The sequence below is a fragment of the Hyperoodon ampullatus genome, assembly GCF_949752795.1.
Source record: "Hyperoodon ampullatus genome assembly, chromosome: 7".
Lineage (NCBI taxonomy): Eukaryota > Metazoa > Chordata > Mammalia > Artiodactyla > Ziphiidae > Hyperoodon > Hyperoodon ampullatus.
Genome location: NC_136920.1, coordinates 62,080,107 through 62,105,947, shown reverse-complemented (window position 1 = coordinate 62,105,947; position 25,841 = coordinate 62,080,107). Strand labels below are relative to the sequence as shown.

General features: G+C 51.1%; 1 protein-coding gene across 2 annotated transcripts; it reads left to right on the top strand.

The window, feature by feature from the left end:
- Window positions 1-1,033: 1,033 nt before the first annotated feature.
- TRIM3 (tripartite motif containing 3) lies at window positions 1,034-17,431 on the top strand (the record flags this gene model as incomplete). 2 transcript variants are annotated; one of them, XM_079709476.1, is made up of 11 exons in its annotated part: window positions 1,034-1,164; window positions 6,663-6,894; window positions 7,113-7,264; window positions 7,496-7,676; window positions 7,958-8,690; window positions 8,796-8,899; window positions 14,759-14,926; window positions 15,118-15,286; window positions 15,527-15,597; window positions 16,604-16,744; window positions 16,867-17,431. In XM_079709476.1, the coding sequence occupies 11 exons, from the start codon at window positions 1,034-1,036 to the stop codon at window positions 17,017-17,019; spliced, it is 2,235 nt and encodes a 744-aa protein (XP_079565602.1). In that variant the 3' UTR covers window positions 17,020-17,431. The 2 variants fall into 2 exon arrangements, with proteins under 2 accessions (XP_079565602.1, XP_079565601.1); XM_079709475.1 differs by having other exon boundaries at window positions 7,098-7,264.
- Between the last annotated feature and the right edge of the window lie 8,410 nt (window positions 17,432-25,841).

The window sequence follows — 25,841 nt, the reverse complement described above, 5'->3', positions numbered from 1 at the left end:
AAGATAAGCAAGAGTTAGCCAGACGAAGTGGGGGTGAGAAGAGGATCTCAGGCAGAGGGAACAGAATGTGTGACTGCCCAGAAGCCAAAGAGAACAAGGAGTTTTCCAGGAACTAAGAAAGAAACCAGTGTGACTACTCATAGAATCATGAGGCAAGGTGGTAGAGGGAGGTGTGGGCCAAAGCTAAGCTTTGTTGGCTCATTTAAGGAGTTTGGACTTTGTCCTCTGGACAATGGAGAACCATTGAAATAATTTAAACAGGGAGTTAGTTAGAAGATGGAATGTGCGTTTAGAAGCCTGTGAGGGAGAGGGATGAGAAGGCATAGGCGAGGAGAAGGACACCAGTTAGGAGGCTGTTGCTGTATCGCTGGAGAGAATTGGTGGCACCTGAGTTGGGGGTGGTATCTGTGCAGTTGGAGAAAAGGGGATAAGGTATTTGGGAGGCAGAATCCACGAGACCTGGATACTGATTGGATGTGGAAAAGAATGTGATCCCGGGCAGTTGTGCTGGGAGGTGGGTCAGGGCATAGATAGAAGGGTTGCAGGTGGTCAGAGGAGAGACACTCCATCAGGAAAGTCTCCGGGGGAGGGTTTGGGGGAGACAGAGGAGATGAAGGGTGGGTGTGTCAGTGAAGGGCATCCCTGTACCACACGCTTGACATACACTATCGCAAATTCTCAAAACAACCATTTGAGGTAGGGATTATTATTTCCATAACTGCAAATTAGGAAACTGAGGCTCCGAGAGGGTATATGAATTGTGCAAGGTCACACAGCTGGTAAGAGGCTAAGCTGGGTTTGAAATCAATCTAACCTGACGCCTGTGCTTTTACCCAGAGCAGCAGGCTCGGAGGGTACTCAGTCCGTGTTCTTCCCCCTGCTTGGTTCCTGGCAGAGAAGAGACAGGGCTAGTGCTCTGCAGGGGTTTTGAGTGATGGGGATCAGGTGGGGAGAGGGATTGCTGGCTTCCCTGGTGCTGACCATCTTTCCATACACAGGCTGGTGTGAGTGGCAGGTGCCATCCGTGGGCACCATGGCGAAGAGGGAGGACAGCCCTGGCCCAGAGGTCCAGCCAATGGACAAGCAGTTCCTGGTGTGCAGCATCTGCCTGGATCGGTACCGGTGCCCCAAGGTTCTGCCCTGTCTGCACACCTTCTGTGAGAGGTGAGGGTGTGTGTACCGGGGAGGGATGAGGACCTTGCAGGGCCCCTGGAGAAGGGAGTGGCATGTGTAAACCTGTAAGAGGTGAGGGAGATGTGTGCACACATGGAGGCGAGCAGATGAACCCCAGCCTACAGGAGGTAAGGGTTCGGTGCAAGAACCTGTGAGAGGACCAGAGGTTCCTAACACTGGGCTGTGGCCCCTGCCCAGAACAGGGCCTTCTCTGCCCCTGCCCAAACCCCAAGGCAGCCTTCGACACCACCAGAGAAATCAGGCAGAGCTGAGACTCTCAACCAGCTCTGGCACCAGAACTTTCTGACCAGTGGGAGGATGTTCAAAGCGAGGTCTGTCCTCCCTGCCTGTCCTCACTGTTGTCCTGAGGCACTGAATAAAAGGCAACCCCTCCCAGCCTCTGGGCTTCTATCTATTATTCATTCACTTAACAAATATTTATTTATCGAGCAACTACTATGTGCCAGACCTGTCCCAGGCACTGGGCAAGCAGTGATAAGCAAAAACAGACATGATCCTTGTTCTTAAGGAGCTTACAGTATAGTGAAGGAGAAAGATAGTAATCAAATCATCATACAGTCAGACTACAGATAAATGTAGTCCGTGCCACCTCAGTCAGACACCCTCCCAACGACGCCCTGCATCTTGCCATCACCCAGAATAATACCACTTCTTTTGTGGTTACAAACTCTAGTATCCCACTTTTGGCTTCCATTACCCCACTGTCACTACACCAGCTTTGACTGGATGTAGATGTCTAATGCCCTTGACTGCTCCATCTTCTCCCAGCCTCCATCTCCTTCCTGGTCTCCCTTTCTTTCCTACCCATCCTGAACCCCACAGTGGACCATAGGCCTCTACAATTCCCACACACCTTTGTCCTTTTCTAAACCCATGTGGCAGAAGCTCAATCCTGGATCTGAGCCGTAATTGGATATCTCCATACCTTCTCCTATACCCAGATCACTGAGCACTCTTGGAGAGAATCAGTGCCTGAGAAATTATAACAATAGCTACCGTGTATTGATTGCTTACTATTTGCCAGGGACTGGCTAAGTGATTTACATGTATTGATTTACTCGATCCTCACCACAGATACTTTATTATCCCCATTTTAGAGAGGAGGAAACTAGGGTTCAGAGTCATTAAGTAATTAAAAGATATTTCCGAGGCTCCGCAGCAAGTAAATAGTTGAGGTCTGAATCCAGGTTTAACTGCAGAGCCTTCTCTCTTAATACTACTCATTCATTTATCCCTTGGTCCCTGCTCTCAAAGACTTATGCTCTAGTGGGAGGTGACAGACAGTAGGCAAGCAGATAATCAGACAGGAGAGTCACAGCTTGGGCTAAGTGTTTTCCAGGAAATAAACAGGGAGTAATGAGGGCAGTTGGGCCAGGGGCTAGTCTACATAGAGTCATCAGGGAAGGCTTCCCCGAGGAGGTGACATTTGACCTGCGACCTGAGGATGAGAAGGAAACAGACATGTACAGATTGTTCCAGGCAACAGGATTATCTTCGCGCTGTTCCATGCAAAGGCCTTAAGAAAGGAGTAAGTGGGGCATGTTCAGAGACCAGGGGAGAAGCCAGCGTGGCTGAGTGAGGAGGAAAGTGGGATGAAGTGAGGTCCGAAAGAGTCAGAACAGTTCACGGGGGAGCTGGCAGTTTTAAGAAAGTTTTGGATTTTGTTCTATATGCAGTGGGAAACCACCGGAGGATTTTTTTTTTTTTAGCAGGGAAATAATGTGACATAAATTAGACTTTTGTTTTTTGGCCGCGCCGCATGGCTTATGGGATTTTAGCTCCCCATCCAGGGATCGAACCTGAGCCCTCGGCAGTGAGAGCACGGAGTCCTAACAACTGGACTGCCAGGGAATTCCATAAATTAGATTTTTTTAAAGCTCATTCTGGTTGCCATTTGGAGAGTGGATTCTAGAGAAGCAAGAGTGGAAACAGGAAGCCAGTTAGGAAGCAGTCGTAAGCCAGGTGTGTGCAACACGTAGGATGGAGATCTTGATGAGTTCAAAGGTATTCAGGGTAAACCCCAGATTCAGCAAAGCTGGGGAGAGAGTTACAGGGGAACTGAGTGGAACAGTTGAAATGCAGATTTCATAGTTGATGCCGTGATGGGTGATGAGACATAGGTAGTGCCGGGGAGCATGGGAGTGGACAGCTGAGGTGAACTGGAGGAAAAGATCACGGGGGGAGGGGCTGAGCGGAAGCTTAGGAACTAAGAAATCTTGACGGTGGGTGGGTCACCCTGTGGATGTCAGAGCCACCGAGAATGATGGCAGGAGTGTGTGTGTTGGGGTGGGAGGGAGGGTAACAGAGGAGAGTGAGCCAGAAGAAAGACTTCGGCCAATGGGGAAGCAGCCGTTGAGTCAGCGGAGACAGCATCAAGGAAGGGTGTTGTAGACAGAAGGCCTGAGCTTCCAAGGAGCTGAAGTAGAAGAATTTAGAAATGTGCCAGTTGGGGGCAGGGAGGACTCAACCCCACCTTCTGGTCCTGAGGAATGTGGAGTATGAGACAAAAGCCACTCTCAACTCGAGAAGACTGAAGGGGGAACTAGGTCACAAATAAGTTAATATTTGTGAAGCACTTAGCATTGTGCCTGGCACATACTGTTTGTTAAATAAAGAAAAATTAATTAATTCAGATCAAGAATGTAGAGAACGTGAAGAGAAGAGACTGAGGATATGGGAAACTTTGCAACATGTAAATCTTCCCTCCACAAATTTGTGGTCTCCAAACACAGCTGCCGTCAGTGTGTTTCTAGTAAGATTCCTCTCCTCTCCATTCAGTGACTAATCCCAGCCTCCCTGTCCTCCTGGATTCCCACCACCACCCCACTCCTTCGCTTTCAGCAGCTGACCTTGCCGGAGGCAAGTTGGGCATCCTCTCTCTAATTTTGCCCCCTGTGCTCAAGTGCATCCACCTCATTTTCCCCTCCCTCCATCCAGAGGATGGGGTCCACTCCTCCTCTTCAAGCCAGCCTAAGCCACTCTCCCATCCCCAGACCTCGTCCCATGTCTTCTAGTCTCTTCCCTCCCTCCTCCTCTACTGGCTCCTCAACTTATAAACATGCTCAAGCCTCCCGTTACAAACAGATAAGAACACTCCTTTGTCCCTCTGTCCCTCCCAGCTGCCATCTAACCCATCAACCTACTTTTTACTCAAACTTCCAACCTCCCATTCACTCTTCAACTGGCAAGAGTCAAGCCTTCCTTCCTCTACCCGCCCCCCCCCACTGTTTTCCTTACAGACAAAAGTACTCTTACAGTTGCCAAATTCCATGGGCATTTTCCAGTCCTTACCTTCCCTGACTCCTCAGCTGCTTTTGACACTGATGACCACTCATTCCCTGCTTCTGAAATTGCACTACTCACTTTGCTGCCCTGACACTCTCCTCCTACCTCTCTGCCCGTTCCTCTTTGCTCTCCTCTTTCAGTATTTGCTGGGTGCTCTGTCCTGCTCTTGGCGCTGTAATCCCCTTCTTGGTGATCATATCCTCTCCCATGGCTACAGAAGCCATCTAAATGTTGACGGCCTCCCTGTCTTTATCTCTAACCTGCCTTCTCCCCAGCTGTCTACTGATCCCCTCTGCCTGGATGTCCCACCATTACAGTAAACTCAACCAGGGCAAGGCTGAACTTCCCTGTAAACCAGTCCTCTTTCTGTGTTTCTCATCGTGGTGAATGTCACTCAGTCATCTAAGCTAGGAATCTGGGAGTCAACTGAGACTCATCTCTCACTCCCCATATCTAATCAGACAGCACTACCCACTGGCTGCACTTTTTAAATACTTCTCAAATTTGTTCCATCTCAGTCTGCATTGCTGTTGCCTACATCCAGGTCGTCCTCACCTTTTTTTTTTTTTTTTTGCGGTACGCATGCCTCTCACTGTTGTGGCCTCTCCCGCTGCAGAGCACAGGCTCCGGACGCGCAGGCTCAGCAGCCATGGCTCACAGGCCCAGCCGCTCCGCGGCATGTGGGATCCTCCCGGACCGGGGCACGAACCCGTGTCCCCTGCATCGGCAGGCAGACTCTCAACCACTGTGCCACCAGGGAAGCCCCTTCCTCACCTCTTGCCTAGACTATTACAAGAGTCCCTTGGTTAAGCACACGCTTTGCCTTGGATCTGGCTCTTGTGCTTACCAGCTTTGTTACTTTGGACCACTTACCCTTTCTGAGTCCATTAACAAACACCAAGTTCAAAGCACAGCCTGGCACATTGTGCTTGATAAGTGGTAGCTGGATGCTGAGGAGGAGGATGCTGCTACCCCTTGTCTGCTGTCTCATCATGTTCACATTCACCCTCCACACACAGGCAGTGAAGAGGAACTTGATAAAATGTAAACCTGGCTGTACCATGCTCCTGCAGCTCCCTCGTGCTGGTGAGATAACTTCTAAGCTCCTTGACGTGACCCAGGAGCCCTCCATGAGCTGGCGCATGCCTCTCTCTCCACACTTCCCTTACCATTCCTTGCCTTGGACGTCCTCTCCAGCCACCTTGAACTGCTTATAATTCCCTACTCATACTATGCTGTTTCTGGCCACCTTCTGTATCTGGAACACCCTTCCTCCTCTCCCTGCACCTTTCTTGGTCAGACTGACAATTATTTGTCCATGAAGATTTTGCTTATGTCACCTCCTCTTCAGCCTTTTCTGGCTACCCTCTCTACTGCCAGAGGCCCCTTCTGTGCATTTCCTTATCACTGCATCTTCTCTGTCCCTTATATTAATGATAGGTAATACTAATAGCTATAATTAGTATTATAATAGTATTGTAATACTACAATATATCATACTTGCTGTGAGTCAGGCATGTCAGCACTTTACATTTAATTCTCCACACCTTGTGAAGCCTGTACTGTCTCCATCTTACAAAGGAGGGATCCTTGGCTCATAAAAGTTAAGTAACTTGTCAGGGGTCATACAGTATAATAGTTGACTGACCTGGGAATTGAACCCAGGCAGCCTAGCTCCAGGACCCATGCCTTTAATCATCACACTGTTTACTTCTACAAACTCTAATTTTGTTACTTTTTTTCTCTACAAACGGGAAGTATTTTAGAGGTAGGCACTGTGCTTTATCTTTATCCCCAGAGCTTGGCATAAATTTGGCAAGAGGAGGCAGTCAGTAAATGTTTAATGAGTTAATGGTGTGGGGGTAGGTAGTCACACATTTTCTGTGAGAAGGGTTTGTAAACACCTGTGAAAGGTGAACTTGTGTCTGTGCACACTGTGAGGAATGCGGCTGTGTCTGATCTTCTGAGAGACGTCAGGGATGTGTTGTCACTCAGTTGTGAGAGGTGAGGCCTTTTACCCCTGCTGTTAGGACAAGATGCGTGTGCCAGCCAGAGAGGTTTCAAAACGAATGTAACAGCACACCTGTGAGGAGAAGGACTGGCACCCGTGGCAGGTGAGAGGAGGGGTGCACTGACACCGCCCTGCCCCTTCATCCCTTTGACTCCCCGCCCTCCCTCGCCAGATGCCTCCAGAACTACATCCCTGCGCAGAGCCTGACACTGTCCTGCCCAGTGTGTCGGCAGACGTCCATCCTCCCTGAGCAGGGCGTCTCTGCGCTGCAGAACAACTTCTTCATCAGCAGCCTCATGGAGGCCATGCAACAGGCACCTGATGGGGCCCACGACCCCGAGGACCCCCACCCCCTCAGCGCAGTGGCTGGCCGCCCCCTCTCCTGCCCCAACCATGAAGGCAAGGTGGGCCCAAGCAGGCCCAGTGAGGCCAGGACTTGGGGTGGAGGGGGAGGAGAGGTCGGGGGAGGGGCCGAGTGGCTGTGGGTGAGAGGGTGTTCTAAGCGGTCCAGGTAGGGGGGTACACCTGGAAGGTGAGAGGCAAGGAAGGCAGGTGGGGGAGGGCAGGGGACAGAGAAGTGTGGTGTCTAGTCGTTGCCTGACGGGAGTCCTTACGCCGCCAGACGATGGAGTTTTACTGTGAGGCCTGTGAGACGGCCATGTGCGGCGAGTGCCGCGCCGGCGAGCATCGGGAGCACGGCACCGTGCTGCTGCGCGACGTGGTGGAGCAGCACAAGGCGGCCCTGCAGCGCCAGCTCGAGGCGGTGCGCGGCCGGTAGGCGCCCGGCGGGAGCCCGGGCTGGTGGGGCCGTCTGGGCTGGTGTTTCAGCAGGGGCAGAGGAGGGACCTTCGGGAGGGTGGAGATAAAATTCTTAGGGAGGGTAGTGGGGGGGTGGTCTCAGGGAGCGGAAATCCTGGAGGGCGGCAGTAGGGTCTCCAGGGAGAAGGGACGGTTTGGTGAGGGCATCCTCAGGCAGCCCTGGTATGAGCTGTTTCCCCTCCCCAGACTGCCACAGCTGTCCGCTGCCATCGCCTTGGTGGGGGGCATCAGCCAGCAGCTGCAGGAGCGCAAGGCAGAGGCCCTGGCCCAGATCGGCGCAGCCTTCGAGGACCTGGAGCAAGCGCTGCAGCAGCGCAAGCAGGCCCTGGTCAGCGACCTGGAGGCCATTTGTGGAGCCAAGCAGAAGGTGTGTCTGTTCACCCTTTCCCACCACCGTCCATCATGAGATGGCCTGTTGCCTCCATGCGTCCCCCACTCCCCACACGCGCGCACCCCTTCCCCTAGTCTATACTTGCCCCTTTCTGGCGTGGCCAGTAGGCACTGCGGGCATCTGTGTCCCTCGTCCACACTCACCCTCTTGTATTCCCTTCATGCCATAGTACAAGTTCATCAGGGATCACAGAGACAGCCCCCTCCCCTTCCCCTCCACGAGCCTGCTTACCCAACCCTCCCCTAACCCCTCCTCAGGTGTTGCAGACCCAGTTAGACACACTGCGCCAGGGGCAGGAACACATCGGCAGTAGCTGCAGCTTCGCTGAGCAGGCACTGCGCCTGGGCTCGGCCCCGGAGGTGTTGCTCGTGCGCAAGCACATGCGAGAGCGGCTGGCGGCGTTGGCAGCACAGGCCTTCCCGGAGCGGCCCCACGAGAACGCGCAGCTGGAACTGGTCCTCGAGGTCGACGGGCTGCGGCGATCGGTGCTCAATCTGGGTGCGCTGCTCACTACGAGCGCCACTGCACACGAGACGGTGGCCACTGGTGAGGGCCTACGCCAGGCGCTGGTGGGCCAGCCCGCCTCTCTCACTGTCACTACCAAAGACAAGGATGGGCGGCTGGTGCGCACAGGCAGCGCCGAGCTGCGCGCGGAGATCACGGGCCCCGACGGCACACGCCTGCCGGTGCCCGTGGTGGACCACAAGAACGGCACGTACGAGCTGGTGTACACGGCGCGCTCCGAAGGCGAGCTGCTCCTCTCGGTGCTGCTCTATGGACAGCCGGTGCGCGGCAGCCCCTTCCGCGTGCGGGCCCTGCGTCCCGGGGACCTGCCACCTTCCCCGGACGACGTCAAGCGCCGTGTCAAGTCCCCCGGCGGCCCGGGCAGCCACGTGCGCCAGAAGGCGGTGCGTAGGCCCAGCTCCATGTACAGCACCGGCGGCAAACGGAAGGACAACCCCATTGAGGACGAGCTCGTCTTCCGCGTTGGTACAGAGAGCCGAGGGCGGAGCCAGAGGGGGGGTGGGGCGGGGCCAGAGACTCAAAATGACCTCAGTGTGAATTTTTTGCTTCCATCCCATTTCTTCCCCACAGGCAGTCGTGGAAGGGAGAAGGGTGAATTCACCAATTTACAGGGTGTGTCCGCAGCCAGCAGCGGCCGCATAGTGGTAGCAGACAGCAACAACCAATGTATCCAGGTAAGCGCTCCCCTAACACCAAAATAGAAGCTCTCAAGCTACAGCCTACTAAAACAACAACAAAACAAACAAAACAAAGAAACAAAAACCCAACAAAGTATACAGGTCGCCTCCTGAAGGATGAAACCCTACAGATAGTACCTTTACTTAAAGAGCAATGAATCACAGCACCACCCCTCCCCCACTCACTCACCATCCGTTCCACAAGGGCCACAGCAGTAACCAGCACCTTCACAGTTAGGCACCGGGGTTTACTGTGCTGGCAGCCCCTACCTCCCAGGCTGTGGCTCAGGCCAGACCAGCTCCTGGACCCCAAAGATCTGGCTCATTGTTCCCTCCCCTCTGCCTCCACCTGAGTCTCCACCTGGCTGGCTTGCTTTCTGCCTACCACAGTGGTCAGGATGCAGTCTCTGCAGCTCCCCCACTATCTTCCAACATGCCTGCATGGATCCAGAATGCGTGTCGTCTGTGCCCGTCTCTGCAAACGTCCAGTTGACTAGACCGTCAAACGGGGATAGCTTGTGAAAAGGGGCGCCTTCCAGTGGCTAGACTATAGGGCGTCCTCATAGGTGGTCCTGCCTCTGGCCCTCCCAGTGCGTCACACACCTGAGTAAAGCATCTGCCACTTGAATGGACGTAGCCTCTGCTGCACTCTGAGCTCCATAAAGCCAGAAAATGCGGTTTTCTCTTTTCCTTGTAGTGAGCCTACGAACGGGCAGAGCCTAGTGACGGGCACCAGTATGGTAGGCGCAGCAGAGCAGTTCAAAGCTCAGGCTCTGAAACCAGACACCTGGGCTTCAATCCTAGCTCTGCCACTTACTGACAAGTCATGTGACCTCCCTGAGCTTAGGTTAACTCATGTGTAAAATTAGGAAAAGAATACCTCAGAGGGTTGCTGGGAGCATTGAATGACATCATGTACTGTGCCTGACACCAAGTGAACCTTCTAACTGTTAGCTGTTGTTGAAAATACCATTGTCCAGGTGGGGACAAAAGCCAGGAGGTGGGAAGGTGCTGCTATAGGGTGTTGTTCAGGGAACTGAAAGGGTCCCAGAGCGGCTGGAGGGAGATTACTATTAGCAGTGCAGTAGCTGAGGTCACGCTGTAAATGGTTTTGGAGAGGAAGCTGTGGAATTTTTATTTTATTCTGTACAGGATTGTTTCTAACTACTGTAAGCTTTCGGTTCTTGGAAACGTTTTGTCAGGTAGTAAAACCTTTCCCTGAAGATCCTTACTTCCCATCTGTACATTTAAACTTCTTCCTGACCCTCTGCCTGAGTACCCCTGTCACAGATGCAGCTCTGCCAAAGGCCTGTCACCTCAGTGGCAGCTCCTCCTGGCCCTTGCTTTCCACCTAGCCGACTGAAGGAGCCAGGAACTCTTCCATGACTATACTCCCAAGCCTCTCTAGCCCGCCTTTATTCCCACCTTGTTCCTAAGAGCAGAGGAGAGGAGAGGCTCAGGTCCGCGCAGGGAGGCGTTTGGGTCCAGGCTGGATGGTGAGGAGTGGAGGGGTTTGGATGGGTGGGGGTGGTGCTGAGGCCCTGCTCCATCACACCCTCCACCCTCCAGCTCCATTCCTCCTTCTTATGCCAAGGATGCTTTTTGGCACAAAAGTTGAGGTTTGGGAAACTTCCCCTGGGGTGCGCACACACACACACAGTTACTCCTGTCCCCGGAAAGATGTGCCACTTTGTCTCCCTGACGAGGGCCTGAGTTTGTCTGTTGTTGCAGGGCGGGGACTTAAGAAGGAGGGCCTAGTGCAGCCCCTCCCCCCTCCAAACACTTCCTTCTACTACAGCAATCCTCCTTGCCCCTGCCGCCACCCACGCAGCAGCCTCATAGCTGCTAGGAGCCTGGCTCTCGATTTCAAAGCTGAGGTTCCCTCACTCTGGGGTCCTCAGGTCTGCTATGGGCCAGGCTCCCAGATGCACTGTGACTCCCCCCTCGGTTCATGAGGATTGGGGCTCTCGTGAACTTCTCCTCCTTTGGACCCGGCTATGGTGGCAGCTGAGGTAAATCCTCTCCTTGAGCTGAATCAGCATCAGCTGACAGAAGAGAAGAAACATTTTGTGATTCTGAATGAAGAATTTGATTTGGATATATTACATCCTTGTGTAATGGTCTGAGTCCAGAAATTTTATCAGCTCTTCTGTGAAAACATCCTCATTTCCTTCAGGCAGAATGCTAATCACACTCTCCTCCAAGCTCTCTCAGCCTTTTGCCATATAGCACTTTTCATTCTCTACCAGAATCACTGGTTTGTTCGTTTTATTTTGTTTTGGTCTCTCCCCCAAGTAGACTCAGATCCTGAAGTTGCTTACTGCTACCATGGCAAAAGAGAGAGATGTTAAGGATCAAATTAGGGCACTGGCAGATTCTAGAGATAAGGAAGCAAATACGGCAGGTTTTGATGAGCCATCAGATATCCAGGGAGAGGGAGGGATCAAGAATTGCAGGGCTGGGCTTCCCTGGTGGCACAGTGGTTGAGAGTCTGCCTGCCAATGCAGGGGACACGGGTTTGTGCCCCGGTCCGGGAAGATCCCACATGCCACGGAGCGGCTGGGCCCGTGAGCCATGGCCGCTGAGCCTGCGCGTCCGGAGCCTGTGCTCCGCAACGGGAGAGGCCACAACAGTGAGAGGCCTGCATACCGCAAAAAAAAAAAAAAAAAAAAAAAGAACTGCAGGGCTTGGTGACCTGAGTAGGCGGTGTTGCCATTTGGGAGTGGGCCTGGGAATAAGTTGATGAATTCACTGTTGCGTGCGGTGAGTTTGAGATAGCTGTGTGGCATCCAAGGGGAGGTGTCCGATTCAAGTCTGGGAGTGAGCTGATGGATTTATTCATTTGTTGAATGTCTGCTGTGTGCCAGTTGCTATTCCAGTGCTGCAAATGCAGCAGCGAACAAAACAGACACAGTCCCTGCCCCACCTGGGGCTTACCTCCTTAGATGGGGGACAAGGATATTTAGCAGTTATTTAGTGACAGGAGTGACAGTTGTTATGAAAAGAGCTAAAAAGCATATATCACGGAGACTTAACTTTATGTGTGTATATTGATTTAGGAGATGGAGTTAATCATTAAAACCTTCTCTGGGGCTTCCCTGGTGGTGCAGTGGTTGAGAGTCTGCCTGCCGATGCAGGGGACACAGGTTCGTGCCCCGGTCCGGGAAGATCCCACATGCCGCGGAGCGGCTGGGCCCGTGAGCCATGGCCACTGAGCCTGCGCGTCTGGAGCCTGTGCTCCACAACGGGAGAGGCCACAGCAGTGAGAGGCCCGCGTACTGCAAAAAAAAAAAAAAAAAAACGCTCTCTGAAGAAGTGACCTGGAAATTCTGAGAACTGGAGGATGAGTAAGAGTTGGCCAGGTATAATGGGTGGGATAGGTTAGGATAGGTTGGGAAGAGGAAGACTCCCTAAAGCCTCAGTGTTGAGCTAGAAACTAAGCTGCTCGGAGTGGAGGAGGCAGACACATTGCCTCACTACCCAGATGGTGGTACCTTTTCCTCCCTCTCACAACACCTCTTCAGCCCGTGGTGCCTACCTTCTTGTGCTGGCAAGTGCTGTCCAACCACAGGGGACCAGGGCAGAAGCCAGGGGCAGTTCTGATCAGCCAGGGAAGCGCATGATGGGAGGTCCACATCAGGAGGAAGTGATGTCCATTGGTGAGACCAGTTCAAACAGCCCTGCGGGCCTAAGAAATAGGGATGATGCAGGGGCAGGGGGCTCAGTCCACGCGGGAGGGAGAACATCTGGATCAAAGAACAAGGCCAAGGCCCATAACTTGAGTTCTCCAAGGCTGCTCCTGGCTCTGATTTATCTTGTGTCCCTAGAGTTATAACAAAGCAATGTGTGAGCCTTATGCAGTGAGTGATGTTGTGGCTGTGAAGAAGAAGCAAGAAGGCTTAGCTATAGAGGAGAGGAGCATTAAAATCGTAGGTGCTTTTAGGATGGTGAGACCTGAGCATGTTGCTAAGGTGGAAGAAGTACAAGAGGGTGAGAGATTGAAAGGTTTCCTCTGTCCAGATTACCTTATCAGCCGCATAGCCTGGACGGGCTAATCCTTGTACATTCCCCCACCCTCACCTACCCCTTTCTTGTCTGCTGCTGAGTCCTGTGGAGTCTTCCTCCTGTATGTCTCTTGATCCATCTACTTCCCTCCAGCAAGTGCCCTGGTCCAAGCCATCATCAGTTCTCACCTGGACCACTGCAGCACCTCTGACTGGCCGGCCAGCTTCCAGTCTCGACTCCTCCCTGAGGCCAGAGTGCTCTTTCTGAAAAATGTCCCATGTGCTTTTTCCAGCACCACCAAGCAGTTCTCCAGTTTTCAGTGGACACTGACCAGGGATCCTATAAATTCAACTCAATTCCGACATGATCTATCTGGAGATGGCATCACATCCCACAGGTTGAAGGCTCAGTCCCATTAGACTGCCCCTACTTCAGATGCTAATCGAAAGTTCTGTTTGTCACCTGTAGTCTGACCAACCAGCTATAAATTGGAAGTTCCCACAACCCACTCCTTGTGTTCAATTAGCTAGAGCAGCTCACAGAACTCAGACAAACATTTAATTACGTTTATCAGTTTACTATAACAGATACTATAAAAGATACAGATGAACAGCCAGGTAAGAGATACATAGGGTGAGGTCTGGAAGAGTCCTTAGTATAAGGAGCTTTGGTTCCTGTGGAACTGGGGTACACACCCTCCTGGCACCAACCCGGAAGCTCATCATATCTTGTTGTTCAAGAATTTTTATAAAGCTTAATCTGTGCTCCCCACCCCTTCTCCTTCCCAGAGGTTGGTGGGTAGAGATGAAAGTTCCGACCCTTTAATCAGATGGTCTTTCTGGTGACCAGCCCCATCCTGAAGCTATCTAGGGGCCCCGCCCTAAGTCACCTCATTAGCATAAACTCAAAAGGGACTCCTTATGAATGACAAAAGACACTTATTGATCAGGAAATTTTAAGGGTTTGAGGAGCTCTGTGCCAGGCACTGGAGACAAAGGCCCAATATATTTCTTTTTTTTCCCCAAATTTATTTATTTGTTTATTTTTGGCTGCCTTGGGTTCGTTGCTGTGCGTGGGCTTTCTCTAGTTGTGGTGAGCGGGGGCTACTCTTTGTTGCATTGCACGGGCCTCTCATTGTGGTGGCTTCTCTTGTGGAGCACGGGCTCTAGGCGCGCGGGCTTCAGTAGTCGTGACACATGGGCTTAGTTGCTCCGCGGCAGGTAGGATCTTACCGGACCAGGGCTCGAACCCGTGTCCCCTGTGTTGGCGGGCAGATTCTCAACCACTGTGCCACCAGGGAAGTCCCTCAAATATATTTCTTATTATACTACAAAGTCAAATCTCACCTTGTCACTTTCCTGCCCAGAAATTTTCAGTGAATTCTCATCAGACCCAGAATAAAACCTTACTCCTGTTCTTTACGGGAGTGCCCACTGCATTCCATCCACACTAGGCAGGTAGTGCCCATACTGAATTCAAGCAGTGCCCCTATTGGACTCTGCCTTCTACATACTGCTGACTCTGCTTAAACACGTTTCTTCCTCCTTCTTTACTCGCCAACTTTGGTTCAGCTCTTGGCATCCTTATTAGGCTATTAGCTCAGATTGCCCCTGCTCTTGGACCACCTCTCACCCCTTTCACATTCTCACAGTCCCATTCACACCTCTGCGGCATGTCCCCTAAGGTCTGCGCTGGCAATGTCTGATTCTACCCACAGCAGGGTGTCCGGAAGTGCTTGTTGAGTGCTGAATGAATGGGGGTGGGTCTCCCCCCTCAGGGTCCTGCTCCCTTCCCTCTGTGCCCACGGTCTCTCCCCTCCTGCCCCCTCCCTCCCTTCCTCCTCTGCTCCAGGTTTTCTCCAATGAAGGCCAGTTCAAATTCCGCTTTGGGGTCCGAGGACGCTCGCCTGGGCAGCTGCAGCGTCCCACAGGTGTGGCCGTGGACACCAATGGAGACATTATCGTGGCAGACTATGACAACCGTTGGGTCAGCATCTTCTCCCCTGAGGGCAAGTTCAAGGTGAGAGGCCTGCTGTCACTCTACTCTGCACCCTTGGTGGCCAGCTGAGATGACCATTCTAGTGCCTCCTGGTGGTCAGGGCCTGGACTGCTCGATCCATCCTCAGCCTAACGTTCTGCTTTGGTGCCAGGCTGGGACTACTCTCCCCACCAGGCAGGATAAAGCCCCTAACGGATATCCCCTTCCTCCAGACCAAGATTGGAGCTGGCCGCCTCATGGGCCCCAAGGGAGTGGCTGTAGACCGGAATGGGCATATCATTGTGGTCGACAACAAGTCCTGCTGCGTCTTTACCTTCCAGCCCAATGGCAAGCTGGTTGGCCGTTTTGGGGGCCGTGGGGCCACTGACCGCCACTTTGCAGGTATTGGGAAAGAATTTAGAGACCCCAGTCCCAGAGAACTCCCCTGGATGTCCCAGCTCTACAGACCCCCTCCTCCTATATTTTGGCCCTAGGGGACCCCGTCCCTTCACTATACCCTAGCACCATCATCCCAGAGACCCCACCCTTCTCCTCACACCGCATCTTTGTCATCCCAGATGTTCTCCCCCATCCCACTCAGTATCCTGGCTTACTGCCAGAGAGCCCGCTTTGTATTTTCAGGGCCCCATTTTGTGGCTGTGAACAACAAGAATGAGATTGTAGTGACGGATTTCCATAACCATTCAGTGAAGGTCAGTGTCCTCCCTCCCTCCATGACCACTGTTCCAACATCCTTTCCTCTTGCACAAGACTCCTCTCTCCCTCACCTCCCTTTTTTCCCCCTTGAGATCATTCATTTGAACAATGAACATTTATGGCGTGGCTGCGTTGTCCCAGGCACTATGCTAGAAGCTGGGAATACAGTGATGAATAAAGCAAATACATTCCCTATCTTATTGGTTATGGTCTAGTGGGGAAGAGAAGAAGGTGCCAGGATATTACAGTGTGATGTGATACATTCTGTGGTAGGAGAGTGCAGGGAAACTGAGTGAGGGTGTAGCAGGAGCATTTGATTCAGGTCAGACTAAGCACAAGTGGGAATTCACCAGAAGGTAGGGGGACAGGAGAAGCCAAGGAGGTGGGAACTCATACCATGTCGTCAAGAAACTACAAGTAGTTCAGATGAGGTTTGAAGAGGGGAGTGGTGCCAGGTGAGAATGAGGCTTGCTCATCCCCTTAAGGGGCTTGCTCTCTTCCTAAGGGCTATGGGGAGTCACTGAATGATTGCAGGCAGGAGGGTGATGCAGGCCTGCGTGTCTTAGAAAGATCGCTGTGGCTGGGGTGAGACTAGTGGCAGGAAGATCAGTCTTTTACTATAATCTAGCTGAGGACCACTGCAGGGGCAATATATGCATAGGGTACAGATTTGCGATACAGTCAGCGGGTTGTGGTAATTCATTGGCCATCAAACAGAGGAGAAGGTGGAGCCGAGAATGACTCATGGCTACCTGGGTGTTGCCAGTCACTGGGAAGGAGAAAGAAGAACTACTTTCCCAGGGAAGATAAGCTGCCCAAGGGACATCAGCTGGAGATGTCCAGTAGGCAGTGGCATGCATGGCCGTGAAGCCTGGGAAGAAGAACTGGTTTATAGCTACAGATCTGGGGGTCCTCAGCCCTGGGGCTTCACCCCATCCTCCTCCAAGGCGCCGCCTTCTGCCTGAGGCCGGGTCCCCAGTCCCCAGCCCTTTCCCCTGCCAGGTGTACAGTGCCGACGGAGAGTTCCTCTTCAAGTTTGGCTCCCACGGCGAGGGCAATGGGCAGTTCAATGCCCCCACGGGAGTAGCTGTGGACTCCAATGGAAACATCATCGTGGCTGACTGGGGCAATAGCCGCATCCAGGTGAGGAAGGCCCAGGGATGGCACCAGGGTGAGGTCTCCCGCTGGGCCCCAGGCACCCCCTCCCCAAATGCCACTCATCTGCCTGATCTCACGGCTCCTTCCAATCTCCACTCGTCCCTCAGGTATTCGACAGCTCTGGCTCCTTCCTGTCCTATATCAACACATCTGCAGAGCCACTGTATGGCCCGCAGGGCCTGGCACTGACCTCGGATGGCCACGTGGTGGTGGCCGACGCGGGCAACCACTGCTTTAAGGCCTATCGCTACCTCCAGTAGCTGCACAGGGCCTGCCTGGCTCTTGGAGGGACGGACATAGGGGTGATTGGACAAGAGGGTCTGGCCAGGAGGTGGGCCAGACCTGGCAGCACTGAATGTGGGCTGCGGGCGTGGGTGCGCCCGGTGCCCTCCCTCTCCCCCCTCCCAACCCCACGGTTGCACTTTATTTATTCGGTTCTTGCTTTGGTGACTGGGTGGGCCTGGACCATGGTCCCAAGGATGTGTGCAGAGCTTCACCCTCCCCTCCCCTCCTTACACACCACCCCATCCCCTCAGTCTGCTCCCCACCCCCTCAGCCTGGGGCCAGAACAGCCTCTTACTCCAGGGCAGAAGTCCCTCTGGTTGTCTCCCTACCAGCCCATACACACTGACAGAGACAGCAATACCCACCCCTCATATTAAATAAATGTGTTCACCACGATGGTTTTGTTGCTTTCTTGTGGGCTGGGGCTGGGAGGGGAGGGGAAGGTGCAACTACCTCTTGATGAAAAGGTGGGCAATCAGCTGGGTAGGGGACACAGATTCCCAAATGTGCCCTGATGTTTTGAATCTTCAGGAGAGGAGAGCAGAGAGGGGGAATGCCTGGGGCTCAGCCACCTCTAAATGCCTGTCCCCAGACCCACGTCTCCTGCAGAAATAGTAAGTCCTTTGGCTATCTGCTCTGGGGCTGAGAAATGACCCTGGCCTAGAACACAGCCAGCAGCTGTAGGGAGAACAGTTGGAAGGATGACGGCAATCCTTGAAACGCAGGCCTGGGTTAGGGACCTGGGGCGAGCCCAGGTGGAAGCTGGCTGTGGGAGACTCCGTGGCCAACTTTAGAACTCAGTCCTGAAGGCTTGGAGCTCTGCTTCATCCTCCTGCTCTTCATGCCAAGACTGCTGCCCTTTCCCCACAGTGGAACAAGTGTCCTAGCATCCCCTCCGGAGCTCTGTTCTGCCAGGGTTTGGCTGCCAGTTCCAGAGATAATTACCACTAGCTCTCAGCGATTTGGGAGGTAGGGACTGTGATTCTCCCTCTCTACAAAAGGCTGAAGCTGCTCTTCATTGCTGAGTAAGAGCAGAGCCCAGTCTTGAATCTGTAGGTGTCATACTCGTAACTGGTAAGTGATAGCACCTTACTCATTCTTACGCCCCTTGCACCTAGCATGCTGACTGGCAGAGAAGGCACTCAACAATATTTGGGGAGTGATGGATCTGGGAAGGTTGGTTATAAGAGGTCATGGGGAAGCTCGAGACTTTGTGCTGGTGTAGTATGATTCCCAGGGCTAGGGTGGGAGGGCCTGGCCATGGGCCTGTGGAAGACCACAGGGGCTTTGCAGAGATCAAAGGGACACCGTGTGGACCACGTGGTGTGCTCACCTTCCTGGTGCTTTTTGGCCCCACTGGTTGGGACCTGGTAAGCAGGTGGAGGGACAGATGAACTCCCTGAAGGCTCTAGGGCAAGTGTTACAGGACCTGGTCCCAATTAGGAGTAGGATTGCCTGAGCCCATGCCCTGGCCAGCAGAGGTGGTGTGCTCAATCATCACTCAGCACCAGCCTAAGCCATGCAGACGTCATCTCAAGCCAGGGCGGGGGGGTGGTGTGTGTGGGGCAGTCACTCACTTTTTCCTAGATCTGATCACAGTGGGCATTTTATTTCCGATTCAGACCTTGGGCCCAGAAGTAGATGGAAGGGGTGACAGGCAGTGGAAGCTAAGCCTTGACTTATTTGGCCTAAGCCTTTTTTTTTTTCTTTTTTTTTTTTGCGGTACGCGGGCCTCTCACTGTTGTGGCCTCTCCCGTTGTGGAGCACAGGCTCCGGACGCGCAGGCTCAGCGGCCATGGCTCACGGGCCTAGCCGCTCTGTGGCATGTAGGATCTTCCCGGACCGGGGCACGAACCCGCGTCCTCTGCATCGGCAGGCGGACTCTCAACCACTGCGCCACCAGGGAAGCCCTGGCCTAAGTCTTAAATGATCTTTACAGACCTGGGGGTTGCAGCAGAGCCTCCTGTTGGGACAGGTCAGAAAGTTATTTTGTGGTCCTGCAAGAGCTCATACCTTGCTTATATAGGGCTGTCTGGAGATCAGAACAGCCCTATGGCCATATGTGGCCTACAGGTTCATTTATTCATGCAAAAAGTACTTCTGAAGACTTCCTATTGGTTGGGCAGAGCTTTGAGCCCTGGGAATACAGACAGAAATGGTCTTTTGCCCTTATGGAGCTTGTAGTTTAGTGGGGAAGGCAGGCAAACCAGTAGACACAAGGAGCTAAAGGTGTAATGAAAGTTTGTGTTAAATTGTGAAGGAGATGAATGGAATGCATTAAATAAAATAGAGAGTGAAATGGTGTTAAATAGGGTGGGCGAAGAAGGCCTCTTTGAGTAGTGACCTGCGGGTTGTTGCGGGGTGGGTAGGGAGCCAGCTGGGTTAAGAGAGGAGATAGAGGTTTCCAGACAAAGGCGGAGCAGGTACAAAGGTCCTGAGGGGTCAAGATCTTGGTGTGTTGGAGGATCTGAAAGGAGGCCAGGGTGATTGGAGAGTCAGGCCTGAGCTGGATCATTTAACTCAGGTAAAGTGTTTGGATTTGATTTGGAGTATAACAGTAAACCATGGAAAAGTTTAAGTGACAGGGATGAAAGGGATGCCTTATGGGGTGAACTGGCAGCTGGACAGTGCTTCTGTGGCGTGGGAAGAGAAGTGAATCTGAAAAACAAAAGAAAATTAAACATCTCTAACTTGCTCCTCTCTAAGACTTTGGATGGCTTAAAATCATCTATAGTCTTGCAATTCTAGGTATGTCTGCTAAGAAAATAATTGGGCAAATGCACAAAGAGGGTGTGTGTAGCAATGTGTATCAGAGCTTTATTTATAATAGAAAAAAAAATCCCAGAGAAACCTAAATGACCATCAGCAGGGAATGGTTATATAAAGCTCTGCTTACATATATAATGGAATTATATGCATCCTTTCAAAACGCCAAAGTCTGAGATACACCGTTAACAGAAAAAAAGTTAGTTTTTTTTTTTTTTTTTGGTTTATTTTTCACTGCGCTGGGTCTTCGTTGCTGCTTGAGGGCTTCTCGTTGCAGTGGCTTCTCTTGTTGTGGACCACGGGCTCTAGGCGCACGGGCTTCAGTAGTTGCAGCACGTGGGCTCAGTAGTTGCGGCGCACGGGCTTAGTTGCTCCGCGGCATGTGGGATCTTCCCAGACCAGGGCTCAAACCCACGTGCCCTTGCATTGGCAGGCAGACTTTTAACCACTGCGCCACCAGGGAAGTCCCAGAAAAAAAGATTTATAAAATCATACCTTTGTTTTAAAAAGGAAATTGCAAGAATAGAAAAAGCCTGGAATAGACAAAATGTTAATATATAGTGATGTTCTCTGGCTAGTAGAATTAAGACTGATTTTTATCTTCAAGAAAAAAGACTTTTAAGCCGGAGTATAAGGTGGTCTCAGATATGTTTTTGAAGAGTACCATGGTTGCTACAAAGAATGTGTTATAGAAGGGCAGGAGAAGCAGAGAGGGAGAGGCTATTTCAGTAATCAGATAAGAAATGATGGTGTTTGCACTCTTAGGTCTAATTAGGAAGTAGGAACAATAGGATTCAATATTTATTAAACACATACAATGTTTCAGACCCTGCTCTAGGCACTGAAGATATAGCATTGAATAAAGCAGATAAAATCCTGGTCCTGTTCATTAAGGCAGGATGGTGAACAGTGCAGTGCTGGAGCTGGTTCATATTGGCCCACGAGGGCTCATTGTCAAATTTTCAGGAATTTTTTTTTTTTTTTGGCCGTGCCACACAGCTTGTGGGATTTTAGTTCCCCGACCAGGGATTGAACCCAGGCCCTCTGCAGTGAGAGCTCGGAGTTCTAATCACTGGACCACCAGGAAATCCCCAAAATTTGCAGGAATTTTGACAACTGATGGTTGAAAACTCAGCCATTATTTAAAAATTAAATTATGTAAATTTAAAATTAAATTCATTTTATTAAAATCAAATATAATAAATACTCAAAACTCATCACTTCCTAATTATTTTACTGCATTTTATTATTACCTGTGCTCTTGGGGTTATTTATAGGTGTCCTATCTGCAAGGTGGAAATACCATACAGTGAGTAGTATGTTACTGTGTATTTCTTCTCAACTCCATGAGAAGATGCAGCTTGAAGATGCTTGTTGGTAGCTTGTTGGTCTTGTTGGTAGCTTGAAGATGGCCGTGATAGGAGTACTTACACCACAGAAACTAATAAATGCTACAAATCAGGGCTTTTTCCCTTCTGGAAAGCTGGCTGTTAAATATGCACAAGCATACCCCTTGATAGGGTAAAGAGCACACCCCAGGGAGTCAGGCAGCCAGAACTTAATCATGGCTCTACCACCTGCTAATAATGGGCTTTGGCTAAGACACCAAAAGTCGGTTTCCCCATGTGTAACATGGGACTAATAATACAGTATATATTTTATTAAGTCATATCAATAATATGATTTAATAAAATAATCCATGTTAAGTGTTTAGCACAATGCCAAGCACGTACATGTGCCCAAAAGATATGAGCAAATTATTATTATAATTATTTATTCATAGGGAAGCAAGAATAGACTATGCAGGAAGGCCCATTAGAAACAGAGCAATAGAAAATCCTGGAGGAGTTGGTTGGGAGCAGCAAGCACTTTTTGGTACCTGGAGCTGTATCCCAATTCTTCTAAGCCCAGGGCAAGGGAGAATCCAGTCTCTGCTCCCTGGAGTACACAGCCAAAGGCAGCAGGCCCAGCACAGGCAGCACTCAGTGGGCCCAGGAGAAGTAACTGAGGTCAGAGAACTCAGATGACAGCAGGGCAGGCTGTACACATCCATTCCAAGGGACAGTGGGTCAGTGTCCAGCTTAAATGTGGTCCCTGGCAATGCAGCGGAAAGCTCTGTCCATGAAGATGTTTGCAGGCCCATATTCAGACTGCCTTAGGGGGAAGCCAGAAAGCTGCTTGTTATGAGGATTGGGAAGACAACATGGAAAAGGGGACGGTTGTATATTTCTGGGCTTGAATTCCCCAAGAAATCAAGCAAGAGACTGAGATCCCCACACCCGCTCTGGGCAGCAGAGATTTGCAGAGGGAGAGGATGTGGCACTAAGGCCCCACAGCCAGGCTGAAAAGAGCGAAGGAGGAAGGCTGTAGGGAGCTAGTTTCTGGGAGGAAAAACTCCGGGGCTGTGGCCTCTGGTCAAAGGGTGGGAGCGCACTGATCCCTTCGGCCTCCAGGGGGCGCTCAGGCCCAAGTATGGGCAGGCACTTTGTCCCGAGCCGAAGCCAGCGCGCTGGGAAGGACTCAGGACAAGCAGAAACAGCCATCTCAAGTGAGGGGAAGAGAAGCAAGGCCAGCCCTATCTTGGGCCCCCTGAGAACAGTTGCCTTGTGCCCTGTTACCAGCACCAGGATGGCCAACATATCCACAGCCTGGGTTCTCAAATGGCCTCTCCACCTCTGCTCAGAATATGAGCTTCAACTTGAGCTGCCTGCCACGTAGAAGACTCTGCTAGTCTAGTCCCTGAGAGGCTGGGGGGATGGGAGTGGGCGGGAGGAAGGAGGAAGGCTTCCAATTATGGCATCTAAGCCACCTTAGGGTAGACAAGCAAATTAGGAAACAACACTGGAAAAGTGCCACAAATCACTCTTCTGTGATAGGTAGATAGGGGTGCTATGAAGGGGACCAGAGCTGTGTGGGAAAGAAGAGGCTGAGCTGAAAAACCGCCATCCAGTATATGTGCTGTCTCCCCTCAAAGAGCCCTGCTAGGGCACAGGGAGGCTGCTGCCTGGACCAGCAGGCCCGTGCGGGGCCCTGCCAGTACAACTATTGAAGACCCTCACTGTGGGTTTTCTGAGGGGTGTCCGTGACTCCGTGTGAATGCTTCCATCTCCCCAGGCAGGCTCAGTGAAATCTGCAGGACACGCAGACACAGTTCTGAAGCTAGAGACAGCTGTTGAGGGGTTTGCTGATGAAAGGTTCACGGGGTGCTCAAGGAGGGAGAATCCCAGGAAGGTTATATAAGGTTTTAGAGGCTGAAGAAAAGGAGAGGGGGAGTCTGGGAGTAGTGGCCCCCAGTGCCCAGCAGCTGGGGGGAAGCAGGTGCAGTCAGAGACGCCCTGAAGTGGGAGAAGGTGGGTGTCAGGTATCTGTTGAGGGAGCCGAGGCATTGTCCATACTGCCAAGGGCCTGGGGAGTCCAGCTTTGTTCACTAACCTAGGGGGAGGAATGCTGTTAATATCGCTGTCTTCACTGTAAGTCAGGAGAGGATGTTGAGGCTTTTGGCAGAGGCATGATGACACGCTGCTCCGGAGGTCCCAGAAATCTGTCTTCCTGTTAGGAGGAATCTTCGCAGAGTAGATAAGGGAAGTGAGACCTTTGCTAAGGTTATATATGTCAAGGGCATCTGAGAGGGATCAGGGCTCCTTCAGGCTGGACTGGGGAACAGGGATCCTGGAACCTCAGCCTGGCCCAGAGCTGACTCTGCCCATATTTTCTCCTGCAACTACATCTCAGATAGAAATGGGGCAGACTTTGGGAGTAGCCCCAGTGAGTGTCAAAGATAGCAGGTACCAGAGATAGCAGGGCTAAGAGGAGGAGAGGGATATAGGGCAGGGACACTGGAGAGAGAAACAAGACCATAAGATGAAGGTCAGTGCCAAGGAGACCTGTGACCCTTAGATCACAACATGCCTCCAAAATAACACACCCCCAATCCTGATATTCTCCTTACCACAGAAGGAGGAAAACTGTTAGCAATTTGGCTGCAACGTTAGTAACACTATTCAGTACTTGAAATTAATTTTTCTCATTCAACAAATATTTATTGAGCATCTATTACAGGCATACTTGTTTATTGCACTTCACAGATGTGGCATTGTTTTTACAAATTGAATCTTTGTGACAACCCTGTGTTGAGCAAGTCTGTTGGCACCTTTTTTCCAACAGCATTTGCTCAGTTCATGTCACTGTGTCACATTCTGGTAATTCTTGAAATATTTCAAACTTTTTCATTATTATTATATTTGTTATGGTGATCTGTGATGTTACTGTTGTAAAAAGATTACAATTCCCTGAAGGCTCAGACGATGGTTAGCATTTTAAGCGATAAAGTATTTTTAAATTAAGGTATGTACATTTTTTTTAGACCTAATGCTATTACATACTTAATAAATTACAGTATAGTGTAAACATAACTTTAAAATATTTTAAATTTATTTTTTATTTATTTTATTTTTGGCTGAGTTGGGTCTTTTTTGCTGCACGCGGGCTTTCTCTAGTTATGGCGAGCGGGGGCTACTCATCGTTGTGGTGGGCATGCTTCTCATTGTGGTGGCATCCCTTGTTGCGGTGCACGGGCTCTAGGCATGTGGGCTTCAGTAGTTGTGGCACGAGGGCTCAGTAGTTGTGGCTCGCAGGCTCTGGAGCGCAGGCTCAGTAGTTGTGGCTCGCAGGCTCTAGAGCGCAGGTTCAGTAGTTGTGGCACACGGGCTTAGTTGCTCCACGGCATGTGGGATCTTCCCGGAGCAGAGATTGAACCCGTGTCTCCTGCATTGGCAGGCAGATTCTTAACCACTGCGCCACCAGGGAAGTCCCATGTCAACATAACTTTTATATGCACTGGGAAACCAAAAAATTTGTTTGACTCACTTTATTGCAATATTCAGTTTATTGCAAGGGTCTGGAACAAACCTGTGATATCTCTGAGGTATGCCTGTACATGCCAGGTACTAGATGGAGAAAATGTAATGGTACAGGGACTGCCCTGGTGGTCCAGTGGTTAAGACTCTGCCCTTCCATTGCAAGTGGCACAGGTTCGATCCCTGGTTGGCGAACTAAGATCCCACATACTGCGTGGTGTGGCAAAAAAAATTTTTTTAATGTAATGGTACATAAAACAGGCAAATCAAAACAAGCAAAGAAACAAAGCACAAGCATGCAGAAGCAGAAGCAAAAGCATAAGCAGACAGACAAAATAATTTCAAGTTTTATTAAGTAACAAAGGGAACAAGTGAGAGTCTGAAATAGCTAGATGGGGTGGTCAAGAAAGGCTTCATTGAGAGGATAACATTTAAGCAAGAATCAGCTGTAAATATTGTGAAACCCCAGTACAGTTCTATTTATTCTGTGATAGGTAAACAAAACACTTTCCCCTTAAGGTGGAAACTATGGAGAAAGTCTAATTACTAGTAGGTCTCTCTGGAAGAGAGACACCTCTTCCTGCACCATTACTGTCAGCCCTTCCCTCCCAGGTGATTTTTGCAAAGCTCTTTGTCAATGGGGGTGGGGGCTAGGGTGGAACTTGGACTTTTGGCAACAGTGAAATATTATTGACCCATCAAGTGCAAAGCTAAAGAGGCTTGGGGATGCCCCCAAAAGGCCCTTGACGGAGCTTGGAAGAAGCTGTTCTCTGAGTAGTTTTAAGTGTGTTTGTATATATGTGTGGTTACTAAGTATATGTGTGTCTTTAGGGGTCTCAGAGCTGGGCATGGCACAGTACACAAAAATGTTACTTTCCTCTTCTCTCCTCCTGCATTGTTGAGGTAAATCCAACCACAGAAAGGTGGTCCTCAATCAATCTACCCCCTTTCCCAACCTTATGGGCACTCAGACCCATCACCAAGGTGAAGAGAGTCACAGATGAACACCAGTGGGCTGGGCTAGTCGCTGCTCAAAAGTCACTGAAGGGGGATGGCCCTCCTGTCAGGAAGAGTTAGTCTTGGACTCACATTTCTCTCCAGACCCTGACCTTATTTGCACTGATGTAATCAGCCAATATTGGCATAGCCCTGAGAGATCTCATTCCCAGCAGGCT